General features: G+C 44.5%; 1 protein-coding gene across 1 annotated transcript in view; it reads right to left on the bottom strand.

Annotated features, from left to right (window-relative positions):
- Positions 1-1,492: 1,492 nt before the first annotated feature.
- LOC119435233 (protein DENND6B-like) overlaps positions 1,493-26,501 on the bottom strand; it is a 70,019-nt gene continuing 45,010 nt past the window's right edge. The window contains 8 exon segments of the mRNA XM_049659763.1: positions 1,493-1,579; positions 4,113-4,215; positions 6,459-6,568; position 8,744; positions 9,543-9,595; positions 14,930-15,019; positions 17,648-17,712; positions 23,118-23,174. Coding sequence (XP_049515720.1) covers positions 1,493-1,579; positions 4,113-4,215; positions 6,459-6,568; position 8,744; positions 9,543-9,595; positions 14,930-15,019; positions 17,648-17,712; positions 23,118-23,174 — 566 coding nt within the window.

Below are 26,501 nucleotides of genomic sequence, written 5' to 3'. Positions count from 1 at the left end.
TCTCTCCTCATGAAAACTAACCAAATAAAACTTCTCTGTACCAGATGAAAAATAGTGAGGATAGAATTATTGCAATCCTCGTATCATGGAAAGCTCGGCATCCTGGCCGCACCATATGGCTTACCGGCTTTAACCCACAAAACACGACACACACACAACTATACCTTGACTCCTCATTTCACAAAAACAAATTCCCACGAGTTCTCATTTTTTCCAAAAACGATAACTGACTGGAATTTACTACCCGCAGCCCTTTACACATGTGGAAACTTCAAAAAGGCCGTTAACGATATTTTTAACCTCTAATAGAGAGTTTTGCCACTTGCACTGGGATCCTTTTAGAGGTGCCGGATATGTATATGTATTTGGAAGAGTTTTATATCTACATGCATGCATTTTAACATATATCTATATTGCCGTTTGTACAATGCATTGTATTCCTTCTTTAATTTGCCCTTCCTGCTTGGACCAAGAAGATCTGCAGTGTCATGTAAATAAAAAATTTAATAAAAATACATGTAACCTGGGAGTGCACTAAGCACCCTCACAGGCCGAATAACAGTAATATAATGCAGCAGTAGGAGGCACAGCTCGCCCGCTCTGACCTGGCAGAACAAAAGCCCTTAATTAGCCAGGTCAGGCAGAGGCCAGTGGGGCCCTGGACTGAGGGGCTCTAACCACCCCTCCTTAAAATCTTGTCCTGTCTAATAAAGAATATATATATGGCTTAACAACATATTTTATATATATGTATATGTCTTTATGGTATAAAGCCTGTTTAATAAAGGCTCTTAAATGATCAGTTTACACTCAAGGATACTGTTACGATTCACTTCGAGCGGCCATGCCCGGACCACGTGCAAATGCATGGGAAACGGCGTGCCTAACGATATCGCTAGTCAACATGAACAGACATGTCCGTCGCGAGAGTCAGAGACGAAACCTGCCGTGCTGCCTTGCGACCATCTCAACCCCGCTGGTGACGTTCACCCCGCTACGGTCACCCACCCTCACTACTACGTCTGGTTTGCCCTGTCCTGCAGTGGGGGCAGGAGAGAGGAAGAATGCCCGGATGATGGAGAGTATAAGAAAGCAGCCACGTGGAGTACACTTTTGCTTTGCCCTAGCGTGCAGGTGCATGCATGCTAAACGTTTCTCTATGTTTTCTTTGGAGCACACCGCTCATTCGTGACCATGTATTAAACTTGTGTTATTTGTTTTTACGTCGCCTCGTCTTCCCTGCCGGACCCTCTTCGGTGGTCAACCTGGTTTGAGCTCCGAGCAGACACTGTTGAAGGTTCACCAAACCCCAGCTCGTAACAATAGGTATCTTTGCTTTAAAGAAAATAATAAATAAAGATTCAATGGTAGGAAATCAAAAAATAAACACACAACACCTACAGGGTAACTAGCACTCAGTGAGGGCAGTAAATCTGATCCAGAAGTAATAACTGAACTTTTTCAGAGTCATGTCAGTTCACAATCACTCTACTTATGCACTTACCAGTTTGTCCTTTAGCCTAAGGACCAGGTCAACAACTTCCACTTCCTCCTTGTCCCTCGTCCAGAGAAGCAAATCCTGGGAAGGAAATAGTGTAATACTTAGGCCCTAATTACTTTTTTTCTTTATTGCAGGAACAAAATTCGCAGCAATCAGCTTTTGAGTATCTTAACCTTGCATGTTTTATCGCATAAGCCATTGAATAACTGGTTTTGCAAGAACAGCTGTGAACTAAGAACATTTTCCTCTTTTTTTTTTTTCCCCCCTTTATTTTAGAGGCTATGAACAGTATATGTGATACACATAAATGCTCTAACACAGTGATGAATACCTTTCACAAGAGGCGATCGTTAGAGGACAGCCAAGGCACTGTTCTAAAATAATGTAATTGAGAGCAGATTGAGCCAGGAAATGAAGCGAAACAATGCACATGCAACTGGCAGTGGTTTCATTGCTGGCTTAACCTGCAGAATGCGGCCAACCCAGGGATTCTCCAATTAAACTGGCCTAAAGTTGCTAGTCAGGTTCCCTGTCATCATACACCAGAAACAGCCAGAAAAGTGAGAGAGTTTGGTTAGTTCTTTTTGGCAGTGGAAGAGGCAGCCACGTCAGCACAACATGATATACAATTAAATCCATGGGTTTGCTCTCTTCACGCAATAGAAGAAAACACCTGAAGTGTTTCTTCTGCTCAGTGTGGTGCAATTCCAATGTCATCCAGAGATGTAGAATTCACAGGTGTGAGAGGAAGATGTTGTGAATGGGACAGTTCCAGATATGATGGCTGAGAGAACAGAGTGCATGGGTTCTGAAAGTGTTCCCAGAAGGTATGCAAATGAAGAGGTGGACCAGCTGGCTTCTCGGACAAATGAGTAAGGCATTCATCCAGAAGTTTCCGACCAACTTGATGATGCCCCTCTGCTGATCCACCGCTACCTCCTTCGACAGCACCCTGTGGGGTTTCGGGCGCTCGCAGGGGTTGTACAACGCCGTTCCATTGCATTGCGTTTCCGAGAGCTCCATGTCCCTCGCCTCTCTGCCTGGACGGGGTGGCAGCGTGTCATAAAACACTGTCACTCGGCTGTCATCCCGCCCACGACAAGGTCAACAGGCTTGCCCCATTGGCCGACTTGTTGGTGGGATTCTGGCCCTGCTGGCGTGCGCTCCGGGTATGCGGGCGCAAGACAGGGCCCGAGGAGACCACATCCATGCGTCGGAAGGTGCGCACGTGTTTCTCTCTGCCGGCGGCAGCTCCCCCTTTGTCCGCCGCCGGCCGACGGTTACTGTGGCTCATCAGGGTCCTGGCCTCGGCGGGCGCAGGCACTCTTCAGTCGTCTTGATGTCCTGAGGCAGCGCCTTGCGATCGTGCCCCCATCTGTGCTTCTGTTTCTTTCTGTTCCCATTTTCTTTGCTGTGGGGTGCACAATGGCAGACGCTGGCCAAAGGATAGGCGGCCTCCCTCTGCTGGGTTCTTTGTTCTTTGTTTTCTCTGTCGTGGTGCGCCGTTCGATGCCACCGGCGACCATTTGGCCATGTTTTGTGTTGCAATTAGAGTTAGATTCGGATGTGTTGCTTGAATTTATACTGTATTAAACCCCAGTTTAATAAATGTTGTTTTGATCCTTCTCGAGAGCTTCGCTTAGGGTCTCCCTTGCTGCGCGCACGGGCGCAAGCGCGCGCAGCGGCACGTCGGCACACGGAGCGGACGCGGCGCCCTACATGTATGCATCACGGCTCGGAGTGCTCGAACCCGCGGTGGTAGTCCGGCGCGCACGATATAAGAGCATAAGCGCCGTGAGCGTAACGTAGCGATGAGACCACAACCCTGATCAGCGAGTTTCAGATACAAGATTATTTCCTCTAGATGTGGTTTATTTTGTTGCCTTAGAAAACACCATTTACCTCAAGCTTCGTGTGAGGTGTGTCATGGCGGCTGAATGGTTGCACCGACAAGGGTGGGCACTCAGTGCTTCCTGCGGTGCAGCAGAAACACTCAGCCACTCAATCTTGGACTGTCCCTTCTATAGAACGGAGCGGGCTGCACTTTCATTGGGCTTACCATGTGCTACACTGAATGACATTATATTTCCTGATGACCTGAACATAACCAAGCTCCCCGAGCCCTTCTCATTTTTGAAGGTAATGCATTTAGACTCCTGATTATAGTCTAAACATTCTGCTCTCCGATGTCTAATTTTGTGCTAATTTGTAGACCATTTACCAGACGTTAAGTGCTGCTTGATGAGTTCTTCTCCCACTATCCTTTCCCTATGCACCTTTTCCCTTCTAGAGCTGGTGGCAGCTGCCAGCTCTTTCTTTCTGTGATCATTTCATGTATATAATAATAATATATGGTAGTGGGAAAGCCCAATAAACAGTGATGTTTTGTCTATCATCGCAGCTGTGAGTTCCATGCAACGATGTGTTGCCGAGGACAGTCACAACATGGCGCATATGTCCTGGGTTCCCCCCCACCTATTTTAAAATAAGCAAACCATTATTTTGCAGTACGTAGATCCCCTGCAGTGTACCAGCATACGCTACTGAAATCAGCCATGCTTACATCTATGTAGTGTTAGGGCTTCACAAATGGCATCAAGGCGCTACTCACAGCATCTGAAATGGCTTCAGCGTGCAATGCCTGCAGTTTCTGAGAGGCTTCTTTTCGGCGTCCCTGGTACCAGCCTATGAAGTTGCTGCTTTTGAAAAATCTCCTGCACAAGACATTTATTAATAGCAAGAATCAAAACCCCACTTGGTCAAGGTTTTAATAAAAGAGAAAGCAGCTTTTTATCACAACCAGCACAACAGACAAAAAGAATAAAAGAAAATAAAAGCCACACAGAGCTTGTGATGAGTATGGGTGCCCAAGAGATGATCAAAGTCATGACACACATGGTGCCGGTCTGTCTTGTTTCATTTTAACCCTTTCCTCATGTGTGGCAATGCAATATGCCACATGAGATATAGTAGATTTGATGAGTGCCTGGCTCCTTGATAGGATACATATTGATGCATCTGCAGCACTGCCTCACATGCATCACTGACATACAATGCCTCATATTTTGCAAGCCACATATGTCAACAAATGCCTGACATTCCAGCCACCACACCCTCCATTGGCTGAATAGTATTTTTTTTTATTTGCATGCAAATTCTTGATATTTTCTTTGTTGCTAAAAGTGTCATTGCAATACCATAGCAGTTCAGTGCCACTCTTCAATCTATGTGAAAGTTTTTATATTTAAAGTATCACCGCAAACATATCTGCGTTTCTTGTACGACACGAACACATCTTGCCTTGCTCTTTGACACATTTTGCCAACTGCTTCAGAACTTGGAATGTAGTAACATGCAAAAATCAAAGCACAGTACATCACTTTAAGGCCCAACCGCATGCACGCGATTTTCGAGCGACAGGTTTTGCCATCGCGGAGAGCTATTCGTCGCTGTCGCTGGTCGTGTCGCCGGTTTCTGGCCAGCCAGAAAATATCGCTTGTCGCCCGGAAGTCAGCGCAACGACATCCGCTGGGGACAGCGATTGCACAACAACACGACAGCAATCAGTCTGCCCGCTTCGATCTGAATTCGCTCTTGCAACTTGCTCTCTGCTGTGACAGCAAAAAATAAATAGTACAATCAGTCATCGCTTCACCTCATCGCTAGCTGAAGACTAAGTATCGGCGCTCTCTTGTCGTTATTATTGAGATCGGTTGTTTTGTTTTGACGCTGTTAGGCCTGAGACGCCACCGTGAGCCGAGAAAGTGTTATAAGTTTACTCAACAGATGGCGCCATGGCACCTTACGCTGGCGGCATGGGACGGAGTTCCACTGGGGATGCATGGGACGTATTTTCACTGGGGATGATAGCATATTTTAGCTAGGTCTAGATAAAACATTGACCTTTTAATAAAATTGAGATTCTTTACGCGCGCACGATAACATTTATTCGCACAACAATGTAAATCCGTCGCTACTCTTTTTCGCGATGTCGCGTTCATGTGGTTGCTCCACGCCGCGACACGACAGCGCGACAGGGTGGGCCTGTCGCGTCGCTTGAATATCGCGTGCATGCGGTTGGGCCTTTACTTCATGTTAACATTACAGATTTAAAACAGCAATCAATAAAGATGCCATTACACAGTGGATGTCAAATTTCGATATCATACAGAAAGCTCCTGTTATAACTAAGTAATTTGGACAAGAAATAGACTGTCATATGGCTCCCTCTACATCACAATCTCAAACACACGAGCTGGTCACTGAATAAACTTGATGCCCAATTTCACAGCTGTACATGGGTCGTCACTGCTGAGGCAAGCGTGTTGTTGGTGACTGTACTGCAATCATGAAGCCTGCATTGTGTTCACTGCACCAGGTGAGCCCAACTGCAGGTGCAGTGAGCCCAACTGAGATAATGGCACATTGCCTGCAATAAAAATGCATTGGCAACGTCACCTAGACACAGACATTGCAGTGAGGCACACCAAGCTGCACAGCTTGGGCAAGTAAAGGTGATGTGAGCTGGACGCCCTTGGTGTGCAGCTAAGGTGTCCCATTCTGCGTGGACACCTGTGCCTGCTTTGAGCAGTTTCACAACAGTTTCAAGATTTATTTTGCTCTCAAGACGGCCACTGAGACCTTATGTGCAGAAAATTTTTTTTGCACTGGTCTGTAGACAAGAACAAATGGCAAGAGCTGCCTGTGGAGAGTACTGAACACACGAATGACAGAAGCCTTCACTGCTTGAACACAAAAGACATGCATTGACACAATTTTACAACTACACTATTTGTGTAGCTTCTACAGCATTGCACCTGAATTTAGAAGCTGAACATAGTGCCCTACAAGACGACAGCAGTAATAACACTCTGCTGCTTCTTGTGCAGGTAAAAACTAACAAGCTGGCAAAAATGAACAAACTGCAATACATGAGTGCAGTTGTGAATGTACTTGCCTGTAAAGTGCTGCCCAGTCACCCTTAATGCCAGTTGTCAGCTGAGGACCAGCTGTGTCAAGACTACGAAGAAAATCATCCTGGTTGAAAGGTTTCAGTGATGGTGTGCCCTGGAATGTGTCACAGCCTGTTGTCATCTATGCAAGCACATTAAGCTCTGCATGTTGTTCATCATCATCATCAGCCTATATTTATGTCCACTGCAGGACGAAGACATCTCCCTGCGATCTCCAATTGCCCCTGTCTTACGCTCCAACTTACACCTGCAAATTCCTAACTTCATCACCCCACCTAGTTTTCTGCATGCCGTCCTCGGCTTCCCTTCTCTTGGTATCCATTCTGTAACCTTAATGGTCCACCAGTTATCCATCCTATGCATTACATGGCCTGCCCAGCTCCACTTTTTTTCTCTTAATGTCAATTAGAATATCGGTTATCCCCATTTGCTTGCTGATCCACACCGCTTTCTTCCTGTCTCTTAACGTTAGGCCTAACATGTTTCGTTTCATCGCACTTTGTGTGGTTCTTAACTTGTTCTCGAGCTTCTTTGTTAACCTCCAAGTTTCTGCCCCATATATAGCACCGGTAGAATGCAATAATTGTACACTTTTCTTTTCAACGACAGCGGTAAGCGCCCAGTCAGGATTTGGCAATGCCTGCCGTATGCACTCCAATTCAATTTTATTCTTCTGAAAATTTCCTTCTCATGATCAGAATCCCCTGTGAGCAATTGACCTAGATAAACGTACTCCTTTACAGACTCTCGAGGCTGACTGGCTTATCCTAAATACTTGTACCCTTGCCAGGCTATTGAACATTATCTTTGTCTTCTGCATATTAATCTTCAACCCCACACTTACACTTTCTTGGTTAAGGTCCTCAATAATTTCTTGTAATTCGTCCCCATTGTTGCTGAATAGGACAATGTCATGTGCAAACCGAAGGATTCTGAAATATTCGCCGTGATCCTCACTCCTAAGCCTTTCCAGTCTAAGAGCTTCAATACTTCTTCTAAGCATGCAGTGAATAGCATTGGAGGGATTGTGTCTCCTTGCATGACCCTTTCTTGATAGGTAACTTTCGACTTTTCTTGCGAAGAACCAAGGTAGCCGTGGAATCCTTGTAGATATTTGCAAAGATATTCACATATGCCTCCTGTACTCCTTGATTACGCCATGCCTCTAAGATCTTTACTGAATCAAATGCCTTTTCATAATCTATGAAAGCCTTATAGAGAGGTTTATTGTACTCTGCAGATTTCTCGATACCTGATTGATGACATGGATATGATCCATTGCAGAATATCCCTTCCTGAAGCCAGCCTGTTCTCTTGGTTGATTGAAGTCAAATGTTGCCCTGCTTCTATTGGAAATTATCTTGGTGAATATTTTACACAGTACTGAAAGCAAGCTAATGGGCCTATAGTTTTTTCAGTTCTCTAATGTCTCCCTTCTTAAGGATTAGTATAATGTTGGCATTCTTCCTGTTTTGTGGTACACTTGAAGTCGTGAGGCATTGCGTATAAAGGGACGCAAGCTTTTCAAGCATGATTTTTCCTCCATAATTTAGTAAATCGACTGTTATTCCATCTTCTCCAGCAGCTTTTTCCCGGGTCATGTCTTGCAAGGCCCTTCTAACTTCATCGCTAGTTATAGAAGGAGCCTTTCTATCCTGTTCATCACTACTTCGAATGAAGGAGCTTGGCTGCTCTGGGGACTGTACAGGTCAATATAGAATTCTTCCGCTGCTTTTACTATATCCTCGAAATTGCTGATGACATTACCGTGCTTATCTTTCAGTGCATACATCTTGCCTTGTCCTATGCCAAGTTTTCTTCTCACTGATTTCATGCTGCATCCATATTTTACGGCTTCCTCAATCTTTCCCACGTTATAATTTCGAATATATCTTACTTTCTTCTTGTCGATCAGTTTTGACAGTTCAGCGAATTCTATCTGATCTCTTAAGTTTGACACTTTCAAGCTTGTCATTCCTTATTAGGTCCTTTGTTACTTAGGAGAGCTTACCTATTGGTTGCCTTGGTGCCTTACCTCCCACTTTAATTGCTGCTTCTGAATCATCCTAGTTTTGGTTTCATTCATTACCTCTGCTATCCTCATATTTCTGTTCTAAAACTGCATATTTGTTTGTGAGCCAGCTTGAATGGTCTGCTTTTACCCTTACTGCATCTAGATTGGCCTGTTTCTTCTTGACTAATTTTACTCTTTCTCTCTTCAAATGAGAGAAATTTTAGATCTCACAAACCTATGGTCACTGCACTTTACCCTACCTAACACTTCTACATCCTGCACTATGCTGGGATCGGCAAAGAATATGAAATCTATTTCATTCCTTCTTTTTCGATTTGGGCTTTTCCAGGTCCACTTCCTGTTGCTGCGCTTCCTGAAGAAGGTATTCATTACTCGGAGTCTAATCCTTTCTGTGAATTCTACGAACATATCTCCTCGAGAGTTCCTAGAGTCGATGCCATAGTTGCCAATTGCTGGCTCAATAGCCTGCTTTTCCCTGCTTTTGCAATGAAGTCGCCCATGACTACCGTATACTGAGTTTGCAACTTTCTCACCACTAATTCAACATCTTCATAAAACTGATCTATTTCTTCATCATCATACTCAAGGTTAGAGCATGGGCTTGTACTACCTACATTCTGTACCTCCTATTCAGCTTGATTCACATGTGAATCAGAGAACACGAGAAGCAATTATTCACATGCTTCTAAAGCATCACAATGATTGTTCACATACGTTGAAAACAACAACAGCAAAGAACAGGCCCTTGGGGTAACACCTGTGTAATAAATAACAGTAGACTATCAATGTACGAAAAAAAAAAAAGGTAAAAAATTTGGCATAGAAACCACAGTGTCGCAGCTCCATTAAAAAGATGCACAGTGATTGCAGAATTTGTTAAGGGTTAAAAATTCAAGAAATCCATGGAGATTGCACACAAGCTCTTTGCAAGCTGTGTATTCGAGATGCCCGCTCTAAACCATGGCTCTTTCAGTTCAGAAGCACAGGCGAGTCTTAAAACATCAGGAGCACACCAAGTGAAAACAAGTAGTACTTGTATGGAGATATGTTCCTCTGTAGAGGCATCAGACTGGCCATATAGCGTTCCTGCAGGAAGAAATGCCGTTCAATCACTTCTTACTGTGCAATGTATGCATAAACAAGTAGCACAGAGAACAACCACAGCAGCACATTCCTGGAAAAGCTCATTTGCCTTGCACATTCAGTTTAAGAAAACAATGACATTGTTCCAGGCACCCACTATCAGAGTGGGTCTTTGCTCAGAACGTGCCAATGAAGTCTAGCATAAGCATACCTAGGTTAGTTAACATGTTGCATTGCTGACATGCTGTCTGCATAGTTTTGGTTTTATTTAAAGAATTTGTGGTTGGTTCAGATTGGGGTTTTACTGCCAATTTAATGGGCGCATGCACCCACCCACCTGAGTTTCAGGGTACGTTTGCTGCCAACAGTCAAGATAGCAGATTTAAAAAAAAATATTTGCCACAAAAGTTCGCACAAGCTTATGAGTTCTAGATATAGCATTAGAAAAAGTAAAATAAATATTTAGTCAGATTTCATAAAAATGCAGGGCTATTTCAGAGTTTATTATGACAGGCTATAGACCTGTTGAAAGTGTGCCTTCATAACATCGTTGTGCATGTAAGCAAATAGCCGGCTCTCTCACCACGTGCCGTTGTGCAAGAGAGTTGAGGTATCTGAAGATTTAGATGCTGCGGTGGAGCACTTGGAAACGACTGCCGTCGCCTTCTCCTGCCACCCTCTCCACTGTGGTAGCTACAGCACTACTGATGTACTGGTTAATGCTTCTGCTCTCTACAGAATTATGCAATGAGATAACAAACACTACCTAAACGTCCTTTCTGCAACAAATCATCACCAGCCTATATTTATGTCCACTGCAGGACGAAGGCCTCTCCCTTCAAGTGCATCATTCCTTCAATAAAGTGAATAGCTTTATAGAAATGTTTGGCTATTTGCATACACTGACAATCATCGTTGATGCTTTCTGCATAATTATTTTCTTTATTGAAATTATCATTAACTTCATAGTTAATTAGCCCAACTAAAGAGGCAATTCTGTAAAAATGTTAAGCTTCCAGTTAACTTGCTTTCTTGGAGTTGTGTCACCCATATAAAAAGTGAAGTTGCCACAGTTAAACTCAGCACATGGAGAGTTTCCATATGAACAGGTGTGGCGGTGCTGTTGGCACTCAGTGATCTGTGGTGTTTTACCTTTCCATGAATCGCAGCTACAGATGTACTTTTAGCTGACCCCCTCACTTGAACCCCTTTTCCTTCCTTTTAATGGTAAGTACCAAATGGGAAGGTCATACTTGTAATTAAAGAAGTTGCAACTTTACCCATTATGCGAAGCAATGACCTGTTATCTGGCACAATATAATGCACACTAAGCCTTGCACTGTTTTGTGCCGTATTGGTTAGAGTAAACAAATGTAAATGCACACAAGCAATCTCCTTTCGAGAAAGAACACTTTAGTATGCGATGCTTCTAGCCCAAATCAACTCCATTCGTCTTGGATTTGGGAATGTTCATGTCACATAGCCGTCACACGCACAGCAAACATTGTGTCAGGTGTATGTGTGTCAACACGCTTGGGGAGAGGAGGGAACATTCCTCCCACGGGCGGTGCACGGGAATCGCAAGAGCTATCAGCGCCACCGGCATGTCACGTGAGATCCCGCCGACATTGCCACAGTTTTATTTGTTCTCCAGCAAGCGGCGAGCATGAAAGTCTTCGCCACCATTCCTACATTGTCCTGCACCAACTGCAGTGAGACAAGGCATAGGGCTGTTGGCACTCCCTTATAAAAGGGAGTGCCAACAGAGGGGGGAGAAGAGGGGGAGAAGAAGGGAAGGGGATAAGATGATGATGATTTCTACAAGGTGGCGCTCGCCGGTGGTGGAGAAGTGGAAAGACACACTTCTTTCAAATCTAGCCTTTCACTTCTTGCAACTAGCATAGTAGTTTATAGTAGTGTTTAACCTCAGGGTTGCAGTAGAGCACTGAGAGGCCAAGCCCAGTATTGTATAGGTGCAGCATTCTTTGTTGCAGCCTCAATAGAAACTTCGACTGGCAATCTGTGGATCTGGAGTGCGCATCGTGGCAGGCTTCTTTCTTTGTTTCTTTATAAAATCGTGGCAATCCATTTTGGGAGTTCAGCAATGGACACCAGTGAACATCAAAATGACTAAAGGAGTGAGCCCACTGCAGCTGCCGCTGTAAAAAAAAATTTAGCATATTGACCAGATCCTCAATCTTTAGGTACTTAGATTCTAGTGCACATTAAAAAAACCCCAACGGTAAACATTTTTCCCGAGTCCTTCACTATGGCATCCATCATAGTCCCAAACTTGCACTGGTTCATTAAACCCCACGAATGAATGAATGAATGAATGAATGAATGAATGAATGAATGAATCAATCAATCAATATTTGTATTCATCAGCATCATGCATGAAGATGATGCAAGACATCTATTTCGGAGGCAACTCATTCTGGAGACACAATATTGCTGGGTTTACTGCAACAGCTGTTACAATCTTGGAAATTGGTTCTATATGTCCATCCATCTATGCACAAAAGTTCTTAGAGTTGTGCCGTCAAAACCCCACGGCAACTGATATTTGCAACTGGAGGGGAATACTGGAGATAAAGCAGGGCACACAGGAAATTTGCACAGCACTCGACGAAAATGTAAGAGATTAGGAAAATTGAGCAATATTTGCATAAGAGTACTTAGCATTACCTGCTGTCACAGCAAATGAGTCCAAATGCTGAAGGGATGCAATTAAAATGTTTAATTCTTTTGCCAGGGTGGTGTAGAAAAATCCAAATGGTGCACTTAAGTGCTGTTAGTGCACGGGTGAAATAAGTGACAACTATAAGGAGCATATCAACCATATTTGAATTAATATTAACAGAAAAAGGGGGGGGGGGGTTACCACTCAGAAAATTGTAAAAATACTGTTGTGATTATGAAGTTAACTAATAATGCAGCCATTTCAGTGGTGGGCTTTAGTGTTCTAGCCCAACATGAGGAATGCTCTGATACCACGATGCATGTGACCAGCTGTGTATGATGAGAAGTGGTCGAACAAGGAAACTTTAAGCTTATGTTTCAACAGTATGCTGTGCATGTTGCATGTGTCAGGGCCTGCAAAGGCACACATAACAACAGCAGATCTCACTATGCCAAAACTTTCCAAGAGCTGCAGCTGCATTTGTTGCAGATAAGGCTGCATGCAGGTGCATCAATCTGGTACAGCAGGCCAGTGGACCTAAATTCACTACATAAGATTTTTCAGTGTTGTTGGAGCCCTTTGCGCCCCCATTCCTCTCAAGCTGTGTTACCATTATACAAAACCTGCACCTTCTCTCGCCAAATGACTAGCTCTCATGCAAAACTTTATTACGAAGTGGCTGAGCTCACCATATTTCAAAGCATAAATTGGGTTTTGAACTTGAACTTTTATTTCATATCTATACAACGTAAAGATGACAGGGGCACAGACAAAAAGCCATAAAATCGGCTTGACTACTTATTTAAAATATTTTTTAGCTCTATTTGGGGCATGGGCGTGGATATAAAGCAAGGTGCTTTATTTAGGTGGCAATTCTGGAGAAAGATCTTGCATTTTAACTGAAAAGATCGGTGGATGCCTTGCTTTCATCATCACTGAGATGAATTGCAGCTAAGGTTGTGCTGCCACAATCTCCAACACCACTCACTGCTTCATATAGACATTTCATAACTTGTTTTAGACTCTGAACAGCAGCAAACAGGATGCTGCTATGTGCTGTCTCAATGGCAAGAACTTTTCAATTATCAGCCCTTTTGCAAAGAATAGCCCTTGAAAACGAAAGCAATAATGTTCTGCCACTTGGTTCTGTTTTTCTAATATTTCATTAGCAAAAAATAAATGAGGAATGAGACAAAAACAAAACAAGGTGACAACAAGCAATCAGGAATGAAGCTGGAGAGATCCTTAGAGCAGAAACCTTTTCCAATTGCTTACTGTAATAACTGAAGCTGAATACCAGATGCTTTGGCTAGTTATTATACCGGGTGCGCGAGGTATTTGAGAACACTATTCCTTATCGCCACAGACACCAGCAGGCTCATCATATCTAGGCGTGCGGCTTCTTGTTGGTTGACCCTTCAACATTCATACTGCGCAGTTTGTTCAAAGATGGAAGCATACAGGTCGACGCAGGAAATGAAACGCCGTGCAGTCCTCGTCGCCCTGGCCGCACACCACAGCGGCTTGGAAATTGCCACCTTTTCGAACATAGCCAAGTCTTTAGTTTACAAGGTGCAGACAGAACTGATGTGTTCTGGCAGTGACGTAGCATTTGTGGCGAAAAGGAAAAAGCACAGTCAGCGGTCAGACATCGTTAGAACCCCCGAGTTTCTCTGGCGGCTGCAAGTCATTGTGAGTGACGACCGAGTAAGTCAATGTCAGGCTCACTGTGCACGAGGACTTGAGGTACCATTCCTATGTCATGAGGAGGGGGCAATTCATGTCCGATAAAACTCGGGAGAATCGTCTGCTCTGGTCGAAGCGCTTGCTAAGCAAGCTGATGAGACCTGAGGAGCCTGGAATGCTCTGGTATTTTTCAGATGAAAAGAACTTTTACTAAGACCAAAAAGTTAACCGCCATAATGACAGGTGGCTTTGCGCAAGCGCTGATAAGGTGCCCACAGTGATGCACACAAAATTTCCGTCGTCTGTGATGGTGTTAGCCGTCGTCAGCAACGAGGGTGACGTCATGCCACCATACTTTTTGCAGGACTCCGCATTAATGCTGCCGTGTTCGTGGAGGTGCTTGCCACCGTTGTAAAGCCCTGGATAGAGACTGTTTCGAAAGGAAGATGTTACGTCTTTCAGCAAGATTCGGCTACCGCCCACACGGCCCGCGTCACCCAGGAGTGGCTGGCTGACAACTTCTACGACCATGTCACTCCCAACTTGTGGCCTCCTAGTTCTCAATGTTTAAATCCGCTCGACTACTATGTCTGGGGCGTCGTTGAGAGAGAGGCCACAAACAGCCACATAATACAAAAGACTCGCTGAAGGCCGCCATTGGTGACTCAATGGCCAACATCTCTAAGGACAACTTTATCCGTACATGCAGCCGTTTCCGAAGCCGAATTGAATCGGTTATTGCTGCGGATGGCGGATTCATTGAGTAATTGCGGAAATAACCGTAAGAGAAGTATTTCCGAAAGATTGGTGAAAATATGTCTATTTTGCTGGAGATATTCTTCTCTGCCTGAAGCCAACATTGTGTTCCTCAAATACCTCACGCACCCGGTATATGGATGAGACTTGCCACTGAAGTATTCAAGCTGTGCCAGCAGACACTATGCAGGTGAAACTAGTGAGTGCCTTACCAAGGGAATCATGAAGCTCTGTGTGAGCTCAAGGAGGTAGCGTTTGAGCAGGGCACTCTGAACTTCACTCGGGCGCCTGGTCTGCACACCCTGTGGGAAGAGGAAGTCACCATACACTGTTTCTGCACCAGTGCAAGAGTAGAAATGACATGGCCAGTCCAAAGTGACAACAATGTATCAGCTTTCTCTTCTAATAATCAAATTGTTATCGCAAACTCAACGAAAATGGACTTTTCAAAGAATACTTGATCAGTCTAAAGTGAATTAGTGTTACTCTTTAGTAACATCTGCCCCCTTCACAGTGCGCCACCGACATGTCCAGGAATGCAGGTAAAGCCAAATAACTGCCAAGAGTGCGAGAAAAGAAAACAAATCGCGCAACCTTGCTGCACATGTACAGCAATTTATGATTGTCACAGTGATGCAGCACTGCAGTTGCTACAAGACGGCTGCACAAGTGCTGGGTGCAGTAGACCTGTTGTGCTGCTACTTCTGTAAGCACAACAACAGTAAAGATGAGCAGCTGCATGATAGAATCTACAGTGGTAGTGTGTGGAGCATCATCATCAACATTACCCAGTGAGACAACTCCCCTTTAGTGGCCACGAGGCTGCTGCGCTGTCGTCCATGCAGGCGTAGAACAAAACATTATTATAACAGAGTAATTCTATCTTCCCTTCAACTTTGTTAGAGCAAAAGTTTACTGTAGGCAGTTGTGTGCTTGGCCATAAACCAGCCAGAAGAGAGCCCAGCAGAAGTTGTTGAGCAATGAGTGATAGAAGATGGCCAGTTTCTCGTGATTCCTGAGAAGAGCATCCAGTACATTTGGCCACATCAAAACCACTACATGCATTCACAAGACCTTGGAAGTAAATAGAGAACGAAATGTGGAAAAGTTGTTTCCATGTACTGAAATATGGAAGCTCAGGACAAGAAATTTTGCAGGCTTTAAAATATCACCCAGCATCAATGCACCAAAAAAATTATGAATGCACCATCGACACTGTACGCCTTCTAGCTATATGAAAGAGAGCACCTAAACTGCATTCAAGCTGCCAGTGTAACTAAACAAACATGCCCCACATAAATCTCTTCAATTAGACAACTTGTTACACATTAACATGTCAGGTTCGAGTGCACGCATTACGAGCGATCGTTGCTTAAAAATTCAATTTTCCCTCTCATACTGCTCACGACTGCATTTTTAGCAAACAGGTAGGAGTGATTTGCGTCTGAGATGGGACTGTCAAGGGCTCAAGATCCCATGTGGTTAAAATGGCATTTAATTCAGAGTACAGCACAGTGCCTTGCATAGTAGCTTCACGATCTAGAACACCATTTATAAGTTATTTTATTGGCTGCCAAGTGGCAGTGCTGTTGAGCCAATAGCTGCTGTGTGTACCTCATGCAAGGAGCAAAAGGCACTAATCTTCGTGACTTGGCAAGCCTAGTAAGACATGACGCACACAGTGACTGCAGAGTTGACCCACAGGGGACGTACACATGAAAAGGAAAGTGTGGCAAGCTCCTAAAAGACAATGAATGTAACAAAACTAGCCTTCTGTTACACATGCACGGCAAATCTCTCCTCTTTCAGGTTCACAGAAAATACCTCCGAGTTTGGTTTTCCCCTGTTGACTCCACTTAACTTTGCATTCAGTTATCTGAGAGTCCCAGTGGCCCAGCCTGATGCCTGTGGCTACCTACTCTCCTCTTTAAAAAAGTTATGCCAGATAAGGGTTTCTTTTTTTTCGCAACCATAAGCATGCATGTGGTGTTTAAATTGAATATTCAGACTCTGCATATCTTGATAATTTTAACGAATGCCAAATGATGGCCACTTTTTCTCTGTATTTACCTGAAAACAATTCTAATGTGCACACATGCATGACTTGTTCAGCACTATTGTTATGATCAATAAAAAAAATTATTTTATTGCGATAGCAATTATACGGACACTCAAGAGGATTTCTGGCGGCTTGTCGCCGTCGCCCTCGTCGTCACCGTCGCCGCGCGCCGGACGCTGTATGTGCGAGTCTCGTGCTTTCACGGGGAGCGAATGCACGGCAGAGAACAAACACGGCTTCTGCGCCGTGCTCCCTGAAGGGCTGCAGAATTAAGCGTCTCTTTCCTCTTTTACAATCGCCATATATATGGAGCAAACGCGACTTCTTCCGTCGCGCGAAAGGCAGCGGGGGACGGCAGGAAGGAAGGGAGAGAGGGGAGGCGACGTTTAGCTGCGGCACCAAATGCATATTTATATAAAAACGTTGCAAGGCGAGAAGGTGGTAAAGACTTCCGACGCTGCTCGACGAGTTTCCCGTTCTGATCTCGTCAAAAACATCCGAGCCGCCCCAGAGGCCCTGGCAACAGTCACCAACGCCGCGTGCGTTCGGTGAGAACACGGGCAAAACGGCGACGGCGTCGACAAAAGTTCTGCACGTTGCCGGTGCTGCTGCACGTTTATAGTTTATAGTTTATAGTTATAGTATATAGTTTATACCGCTGATAAAACTACTATCCTTACTCCATATAGCTCTCTACTAAGTTGCTATCGCAATTGATGCTTCGCCTTTTGGGTGAAACTGCAACATTTTTCCTGACTGCCTGTCCCTCTTAACACTGCCCTGAAGCGCAGTCATTTTACTGGGTCGTCCAGTCTAGGATCCACAGCAGCAGACTAGTGTAGTGCGGACCTGTCGAGCTAGGGTCGCCCACCTTTGACAGCTTCTTGAGGAGCACCTTGTCTTTCTGCAGGAATGGTTTGTGCTGGGTGTACAAGCCTGCAGTGACCAGACATAACAGTGCCTCTACAATTCTATCTCTGCACAGCAACACTTGACATCTGCAGTCAGAACAGTTTGTACAAGCATGGATAAAATGTTTTGAACATAAGCAGAACTGCAACACATTGGACGTGATAAACAAAGGCACAAAAAACAACAAGTGCTTCTTGACTACACTAGACAAAAGACAAACTCACCAACATTTTTCAGCAGACATGGGGAGAACAAGTGCCAGAGAGAAAGCAGAAAATTTGAACAGCAGTGATGGCGTAAGAGGAGAAAAAGCTCAAGCACCCTTTATTTTAATCTAAATGAAGTTTTTAATATTATTGTTATTAATTTTGCTTTTTAATTATTGTTCAGAATTAAAGTGGAGTGTGGGGGGAGGTCGTACGTTCAACGCCATTGTGGGCGTGTGATCAACTTTAGGCCTGCAGTTGAGAACAACTTGGCAAATCAGAAACAGATAAATTACATTCAACAGAGATGAAGGACAGAGAACAGTCTGGGCACAACCCGAAGGGCTCTAGTGCAGCGGAAAGCACAAAGGATGATGACATTTCAGTAGGTGCCCGGAAAGGCTCAGGCAATTGCTAGTTACATTCAGAAGGTACAGCTGACAATCTTGAGCTCTGATGCTGCATTGAAATTTGTACCAAAGGTTTCTATGTTAAAATCCTTTCTGACCTCTTTAAGTCCCAGCCATAAATAATTTTTCTAACCCAACATGCTTCCTTCCTAACTCGGGTAATCAACCTACAATTGTTAACAAATTATGTTCAATACCAGTACAGCAAATATCAGTTCAAGAAATGCCACAGAGAAACCATTACAGAAGCACACATTAAAAAATAAGCAAATATCTGTGACTCTTAAGAGGAATATTTAGCTCGGAGCCAACTCTGATTAAGCTTATTCAAATACATGTAAAACAAAGAAATGCTTTATGGGACAAACCCTGGAACAATTTGAATGAAATTTGTTGCATTTGAGAGAGAAATTTCAATTCTGTAGGCAGCAACATTTTGCTTTGGGGCTTGGAATATTTCTAGAAGAATTGCTGAAAATTTTAACCTTAAAAAAGAAACATCTTCAGTTCTGTAAACTGCATCCGTTAGAGCATCTCAAGCAAATAAATTTAGTATATGAATTTAGAGGTTACATGAATTTGATACAATGTTTAGAAAGGCTTCGCAAAAGTCTTACCTAATAATGGTACATTTCAGAGAGGTTTGTAATACATCAATTTTGTCCGCTTTCAATGATTTATTAGGTGCAGTTTACAGAATCGTGATATCATCTTTCATGGCTAAGTTACAGAATTGTAAACTGGGTAGTTTCGTTTCTTGCATTATTGGAATTTTTTACCATTTTTATACAAAGAGGGCTTCAATAAAAATTTCACTTCCTACAGTCACTACATTTGAACTTTTTCTTTTAAAGGGACCCTGAAAGGATTTTGACGATTTTGTACAAACGTACTGAGTCGTCAGGATAGGTCCTTCTGATCATTAAGTGACGCATTTAGGCGCTCGGTGTAAAGTGTGTAATTTATTATAAAGTTTAAAAATGTGCATTGCAACCAATCGCAGTAGTGCCGCTCCCCTGTGTTTTCAGCCGCTCCCTCCCAATTCACGTACCGTATTTACTCGAATATAATGCGCACTTTTTTTCCCAGTAAAACGGGTCCAAAAATCCCAGTAAAACGGGTCCCAGTAAAATGGGTTTTTCCAGTAAAACGGATCCAAAAAACGGGTCAAAAAGCACGTTACAATCAAGTATCACCCTAAATCTGCCTTACCATATTGCCATCGGCATTTCAAAATGGCTGCCTCATGCACGCTTTGAGCCTAGCCACCGTAGCTTCCTCCAGTACGTGTGCTTAGGCATTAGTCTACCATCTGTCTTGCCGTTTTCTGCGTTTGCTTTATCAGCACAAAGCCAAGTTCATCATGATGCCACATTTAAAAGGAAAGTGATTATGTACACGGAGGCGGATGGAAATCGCGCCGCATCACGGGTGTTCGGAGCGCTCGAAACTTACGTGCGCGACTGGAGCAAACAGTAGAAGAGGATTTTCACCAGCAAAGCAACACGGAAAGGTTTCAACCGACTGAAGCAGGACGTATTCTGCGACGATCCACTTCAGCGATACAATCTCCTTGGCTCTACCTGGAAAGCGATCTGCGATGGAGACAGAGTCCGCCACGTGCTGTGTTTTCGCTGCTTATAGTTCGCAATGAAGCGAGAGGCAGCATGAAGGGTTTCCGTGGTCATGAGTGAGATGCGTTCATGTTTTCGTGTGCGCATGACTCCATGCTTGTTAATTTAGTTAGTATGCGAATGCTTACAAGTTTACACAGTCAATAAAACCACTATCCTTACTTTGTATATCTGTCTACAAATTTGCAATCGCAATCGATGTTTCGCCTTTGGGCAAAACTGCGACTTTTTTTATTCATCGCAACTTTGTGCATTGGGAGTAAATCTGTGTTTTTCCAAATGAGAGAAGTTGTATTTCTGTATGAAAGCATGAGGTGCACAGTACTGTAAATAAATTTTTTGGGGGTCATGGAAAGTGGGTGCGCGTTACAATCAAGGGCGCGTTAGAATCGAGTAAATATGGTAGTTATCACAAATGCCATCAATTGGTCAATTGGACGAGCTATCCGATTGGCTACCCAGGTTGCATCATCGATAATATTTCCAACTTATGGAGAACAAATGTTCATAATAGTTGGAATGTTGGTTAACTTGTTTCTATAAAAAAAATAACAGAAAGAGAATACACACAATAATTTATAACTACAGTGAAGACCACTTATACCATAACCGCTTATACTGGAGGACCGAATATAGTGCGGTCTTTTCAGACTCCCATTAATTTTCCCATAGCACTCCATGTATACACGTATCGCTTATAGTGCAGTTGCGGGAAACAAAATACCGGTTACAGTGCGGCTGCCCGGGAGTACGGAAGTCAGCGGAGACGGCGAACGCTCCCCTCAAACGGGCGCCCCAAGGAGTGCTCGAGGAAGAAAGAGAGATGAAGTGGAGGAGAAGGGCACGTGGTGCGAACGAACAGCCAGTGAGGCTGAAACCAGAATCTTGAGTGCGAGTCGTGCAATATCACGGCGCGCATAGCGAGCGAGTGCCACAAAACTGCCAACGCCGGCCAACGCTCGCTTCACGATAGCGGCAGTAAACAAAACATCAAGGAGCGGGCGGCGCCAGCACATCACGGCGAAGTGCACACGCGAGACCGTGGAATGTGAGGAGGAGGGCGGCAGGGAAGCGAATTTCACCTCGGCAACTCCACCGATTCAGTGGCTCCCCTCGCCCTCCCTCGTAGCTCCCTGACTTTGGACTGTCACCGTGCGCGCCCGCCGCCGTGCAGGTGCCGTCGCTCCAGCCGGCTTGGCGCCAGCTCCCCGAAGTTTCGTTTTCTGCCGTATCGGGAAGCGGGCGTTTGCTGGCGTGGGCAGTTTCGTTGGCCGCCTGGTACAGCGCCACTGCTTCCCTCTGCGCCGTAGCCGCAGTGTGTAAGGTCAACACGTGACTAGAAAGTAGAAGAAGCATAAAGGAGAAAGAAGGATTCACTGCCATTTTCTACACATGGCTACGGTAGCGTGGCTGAGACGTCGGCACGTACACGCATGTTCCGGCGCAACGCAGAATCGGCAACCTTGCCATTTTGAGAGAGGGTGAAATTTTCCGCCGCATTTTTTTCTTTCTTTTTTGTTTTATTCACGCGTGACATTGAGGGGTCTCTCCTAAGCTTTTACTCTATGGCGGTGCCGGAACAATGCCGGTCGGAGGTGCCGCCGCGCGATTTTTTTCGAATTAACGGGATTCGACTGTAAATTGAATGCAAACGTTCTAGCCGCATTCCTCGACTGTCGCATACGCGTGACGGCTTGGTGTGCATGTTTTGCATATGTGCGGGCCTTGACAATTGTTGCTTTGGTTATAGTGCGGATATTCGCGACTCCGGCGACATACGTTATAAGCGGTCTACACTGTACATTCAAGCACTTCCAGTACACAGCAAGTGTCGTCTGCTTGTGTTACAATGTTCTCCATGTTGACGCGAGCTGTGCGATCAAATCTGGCCTCGAACTTTCTTTTCGCAAGCACCATGGATGCCCTTGTTACATTGCGGGCTGTAAATCTAGCGATCGGCGATGTCAAGCTGTGACATCGTGTCCATCTGCAAGGCAACATGCAAGCGGTGTGGTTGCAGCACATCAGGCTATCGGTATCCGATCCGTACCAGTTGTATCTATGCGTTTGCAGCAGTCATTTCACGTTGAAGGAATACTACCATAATAGAGAGTTCTAGCGCGTCCAGTATTCGGGTAAACTCAAGCGCAAGCAGACTGGGCTTGGGTGTTTTACCGGATGAGCAGAGGTGCAAACGTGAATGGCCTGCATAGTGCCCAGCCCCCTGGTGGCACAGAGCTCAACCAGACAAACACAGGTATATAGCAGTAACCAAGTGTATTCTACTGTGCTGCTGGTGTAAATAATTGTCAGGAGAGCAATCATGCACACAATGTCTGTTTAAATGTTTAAAATGTTCTATACTTGGTTAGAGAAATAATAGCTCTGTGATTGGTTGATTAAGCTCTGTGCCACCAGGTGGCTACACCGTGTAGGCTGCTCAGGCCACTCACGTTTATGCTAAGCCCCTTCATTACAGCGGTAGTGGTATGGAAGGGCTTTAGTTTAGGCCTCCGCCCATCCGGCAAAACGCCCAGCTCACCTATGTTACCAGACGCGCTTACAGCTGCGACAGAACGCTCCCAACGCACGCTGCCTGGATAGCTCTCACGGGGATCGACGGCCAGGCGACTAGCAAGAGGTTAGAGAGGCTTTGCACAGAGGCTCCAAGGCCGGAAATAAAGGACAAGACATCACATCGTGACACTGAGCCAGTGAAGGCAGAGCTTAGCTCCAGTGACTTGGCGAATGAGTTAAGGAGAAAATGTAAAGCTAGGGAGGAGTAACTTGTAATCAGTAGTTCTCTTAATACGAGACGCTTCACTTAAATTGTAGCGCTAATTTTTTACTGTAGCTGTACCCTATGAGTATACAAAATTTGTCTAAACCGTTTCAGGAACCCTTTAAATGCAACAAACCTAATCGAATTCGGTTGCCGAAAACAGTTTCTTAGTTCCAATGTATTTAGATAAGAGCCTCCAAACTAATGCTTCCTCTTCAGGCATTAAATATTTCTTCCACTTACAGATTTGCTTCTTAGCACTCAACGAACCGATTTAGTCATGGATTTTCACTAAACACTTTCACTTTGCTCTCCTTTGCTGCACAGCTTTGTTCCTCCAAAAATGGCTAAAGAATTTGACAAACATGCTAAATGTAGCCACAGCATGTCACTATACCTGGTTTGCTGTCTAGCGTCCGCAGCTGGCCTGCTTTCTTGAGCTTCTGAGGGGAATCTGCAGAAAATTTTGATGTTTTATTAGATACCACCACAAGATACAAACAAGCTGAATACAAATCAGTATGCACAATTACAGCAAAAGGGCTTCAGCAATTGCATTTTTCACTCAAGAAAGGCGACCAAAAGGTGGGCGCTACACCACTTCTAAGAAGCAGGAAAACCAAGAGCCAGTTTTGACATCAAGAAGCAGACATAAAAGAGCGTTTCACTTCCTTGCTTTGTCAGATGGCTGCTGACTCAATAGCTTGCATAACATAGCTCAATTCCTCAAAGGCAAACCAAATCACTAAATTATATTATCTTTTAGTGCGACAAGTTCGAAGAGCTTTGCGGCATACAGTGTTTGAGCAGAACTTATCCATCACAAAAATAGGAGGCAGGGATCCCGTGGTATCACAAACGACTGATGCCCGCATCAGTCGGCCTGGTTGCAAGCCACACCATGGCCAGGTCCTCAAAAGCTGGGTGCAGGCCACATCAGCCATTCTTTCCTCCTCTGTGCATACAGCATAGCATGTCCTCTGCCTGGTTGCTAATACACTCAGCTTGTGACAAGATGATCAAGGTGTACCTTGTGACCACTGCACTGCATCGACCAATACACACGTCAACAGTCTGTGAGACCATGTGGCAACCACTTATAATTTCCATGATGTGTGGACGAGTCCTGCACAACGCACGCAATGCTGTGCTCAAACTGGCGCAAATTCTGAGTTGGTCACATTAAGAAATACCTCGATCTAACGATCTTCAAATAACAAAATTTTCAATGTGATGATGTATTTAGCTTTTTATAACTTCTTGTCCATAGAACACCATGTATTTAGAACCTCAATATAATGCAGTGTGTTTGTACATGATTTCAATGTAACAAAATTTTACTGCCTCCACAAAGGAATACAGAGACAATAAATTGAAACTTCCACAGACGTAAATGGTCAAATGGTTGAATTACAAGTGGCTGCTTGCGAACACATTTCTCTAATCGCACGCCATGTGACAAAGGGCAATTGCCAAAATGGAGCAGTGTCATGTTCCGTATAAAGTTCAGAGCAATAACATCTTGTTGCACCCTGCGCACTGTATGCTGTAGGTAAGAGAAGCGTGCGAGGGTAAGCCAAGAAGGATGGTAGCTTGATGAGCACCGTCTTCCTGCATGAGCTAGAGGAAAGGGGGGAGGGAAGAGCTCACGGTAACACAATCAAGCATGCTCGAGGACTGTGGGGGAGGAGGTTGGCGTGCGTCTCCTTTTCTAGTGTGGCCATGGCTGCGCATAGCTGCCAGCACGGCACAGCACATACGCAGCCCACGTGAACTGCTTTAGGGTAATCTGCTGTGTGGACAAAGAGTGGGTGTGTCGAGATGGCATGTAAACATGTGCATCGGCTTCCCGCATTTAGTACTGAGGCACCGTAATCTTTGGAGACGCATTGAACAGACAAAGCATTCACTCCCCACTGCTAGAGCTTTTCATGATAGCGTCGTCACATTGCAGGCCACGCTTTCAGACGCGGGGGCGGAGTGGATGTGAAACCGTGGCTGGCTTCTCTTCATACCGCCGATGTCAAGGTATCTTCGACACGGAATGAAACCGTATCTTTCGTCATCAACTCTCAAATTCAGCAAAATGAAATTTTTTTATCATTTAAGCTTGCTTTTTCCGAATGCTCAATAATTTTGAAACTTTTTCGGCGCCTTCCGTGTAAGAAAAATTCATCAGCGAGAGTACTTTTTGCTTAAAAGGTCGAATTTCAATATAACGAAATTTCTACATAATGAAGCCAATTGCCAATTTTAGAGACGTCGATATATTGAGGTTTAACTGTAGTATAATGAATTATTTATAGTGTGTTCCAGGGATAGAGGCCTCATATCATTATTATGGAGTCAGCAGCTATATAATACAAAGCAGAACATGTGCAAGCAAAAAATTTTGCATCAGTACACCTTTAAAAAAGCTTCTGAACATGCTTGTTTGCCCGTTCCACGGAGTAAAATATACAGGAGTGCCTACTCGCCTATCTGGCAATGCATTTGACGCGGCCAACTAATGTCCCAGCGATAACAGGCGTCTATTATTCCATTGTGGTTTCTGCCTCTGCTCACCTTCTCTTTTCTTCAAGGCTTTCCAAGGTACTCTCCTCCCTCTGCTCTTTCCCTAGATGTTGGCGCCAAATATGCGTGCCGTGCGGCGGTCAAGCCGAGGAACGATTATGTCAAGAACCTTTTCCGCTATCAAAATATTAAGTGACCGGATGGTCACTTTAGCTGTTATTGCTGCTTGAAGTCATATATCTTTGCAGCGCATTTTTCAATTGCGACTGCAACGAGCAAAGATATGATCAGCTGATTTCCAAGAGTGAAAAATATTGTGTCGCTGAAGTTTCCCATCGCTGTTATACCAGCGGAAGTAAAGGAGATAACAGCATGCTGTTTGAGCAGAGCAGTAGTTTAGAAGAACTTCTTGCTGGGCAAGTTGGTGCATAGCTGTATCGGGAAGCGTTGCGCATACACACTAACATATAAAAAAGAGACATAGAGCGCTCTTTTTTCCTGTGTTTGTCTGTGTGTATGCACAACGCTTCCCGATACAGCAGAGCAGTAGTGGCATATTGGCTTATGGTGGTGCTTATAGGCACTAAACTAATTTAAGTTGAAATTGACTAACGTTGCATGTTGGGCTTGTTGGTATAACATAATGGACGCAAAAGGCATAGCACATCAGAAACAAGATACAAGAGGAAGAACACAGACAACACAGGTTTTAGCGCCAAACATGTGTGTTGTCTGTGTTCTTCCTCTTGTGTCCTGTTTCTGATGCGCTATGCCTTTTGCCTCCATTAAGTTGAAATGCTTCGTGCCCTCAGTGGGTGCCAGGCTGCTACTACATCCACGACACTTGAATAAAATTGCAGTTCTTTTAAGCAGAATTCAAGCATAAAACAAAATTCTGTGTTGTATCCAGCAGTTGTTCTTCTTCTTTCTGGGGTTTTAAGTGCCAAAACCAGTTCTGATCATGAGGCACCGTAGTGGAGGGCTCCGGATTAATTTTGACCACCTGGGGTTCTTTAACGTGCACTACAACGCAAGCACAGGGGCGTTTTTGCATTTCGCCTCCATCGAAATGCAGCCGCCGCGGCCGCGTGTATCCAGCAGTTGTTTCTCGTTCTTGGTTTTCATTTCCATTTTGAAATAAAACAAACACTCGCCAATGGAAATACATGTAATGGAAAATGCGGCGCAACCTATGTCGGCAAGACCGGTAACTTCAAAAAACGCATAAAACAGCATCAGTACGATGTCGCCAAGGGCAACTCATCTT

Source organism: Dermacentor silvarum, unplaced genomic scaffold (assembly GCF_013339745.2).
Source record: "Dermacentor silvarum isolate Dsil-2018 unplaced genomic scaffold, BIME_Dsil_1.4 Seq556, whole genome shotgun sequence".
NCBI lineage: Eukaryota > Metazoa > Arthropoda > Arachnida > Ixodida > Ixodidae > Dermacentor > Dermacentor silvarum.
Note: the sequence above shows the minus strand (reverse complement) of the source record. Positions and strands in the feature narration are given on the sequence as shown.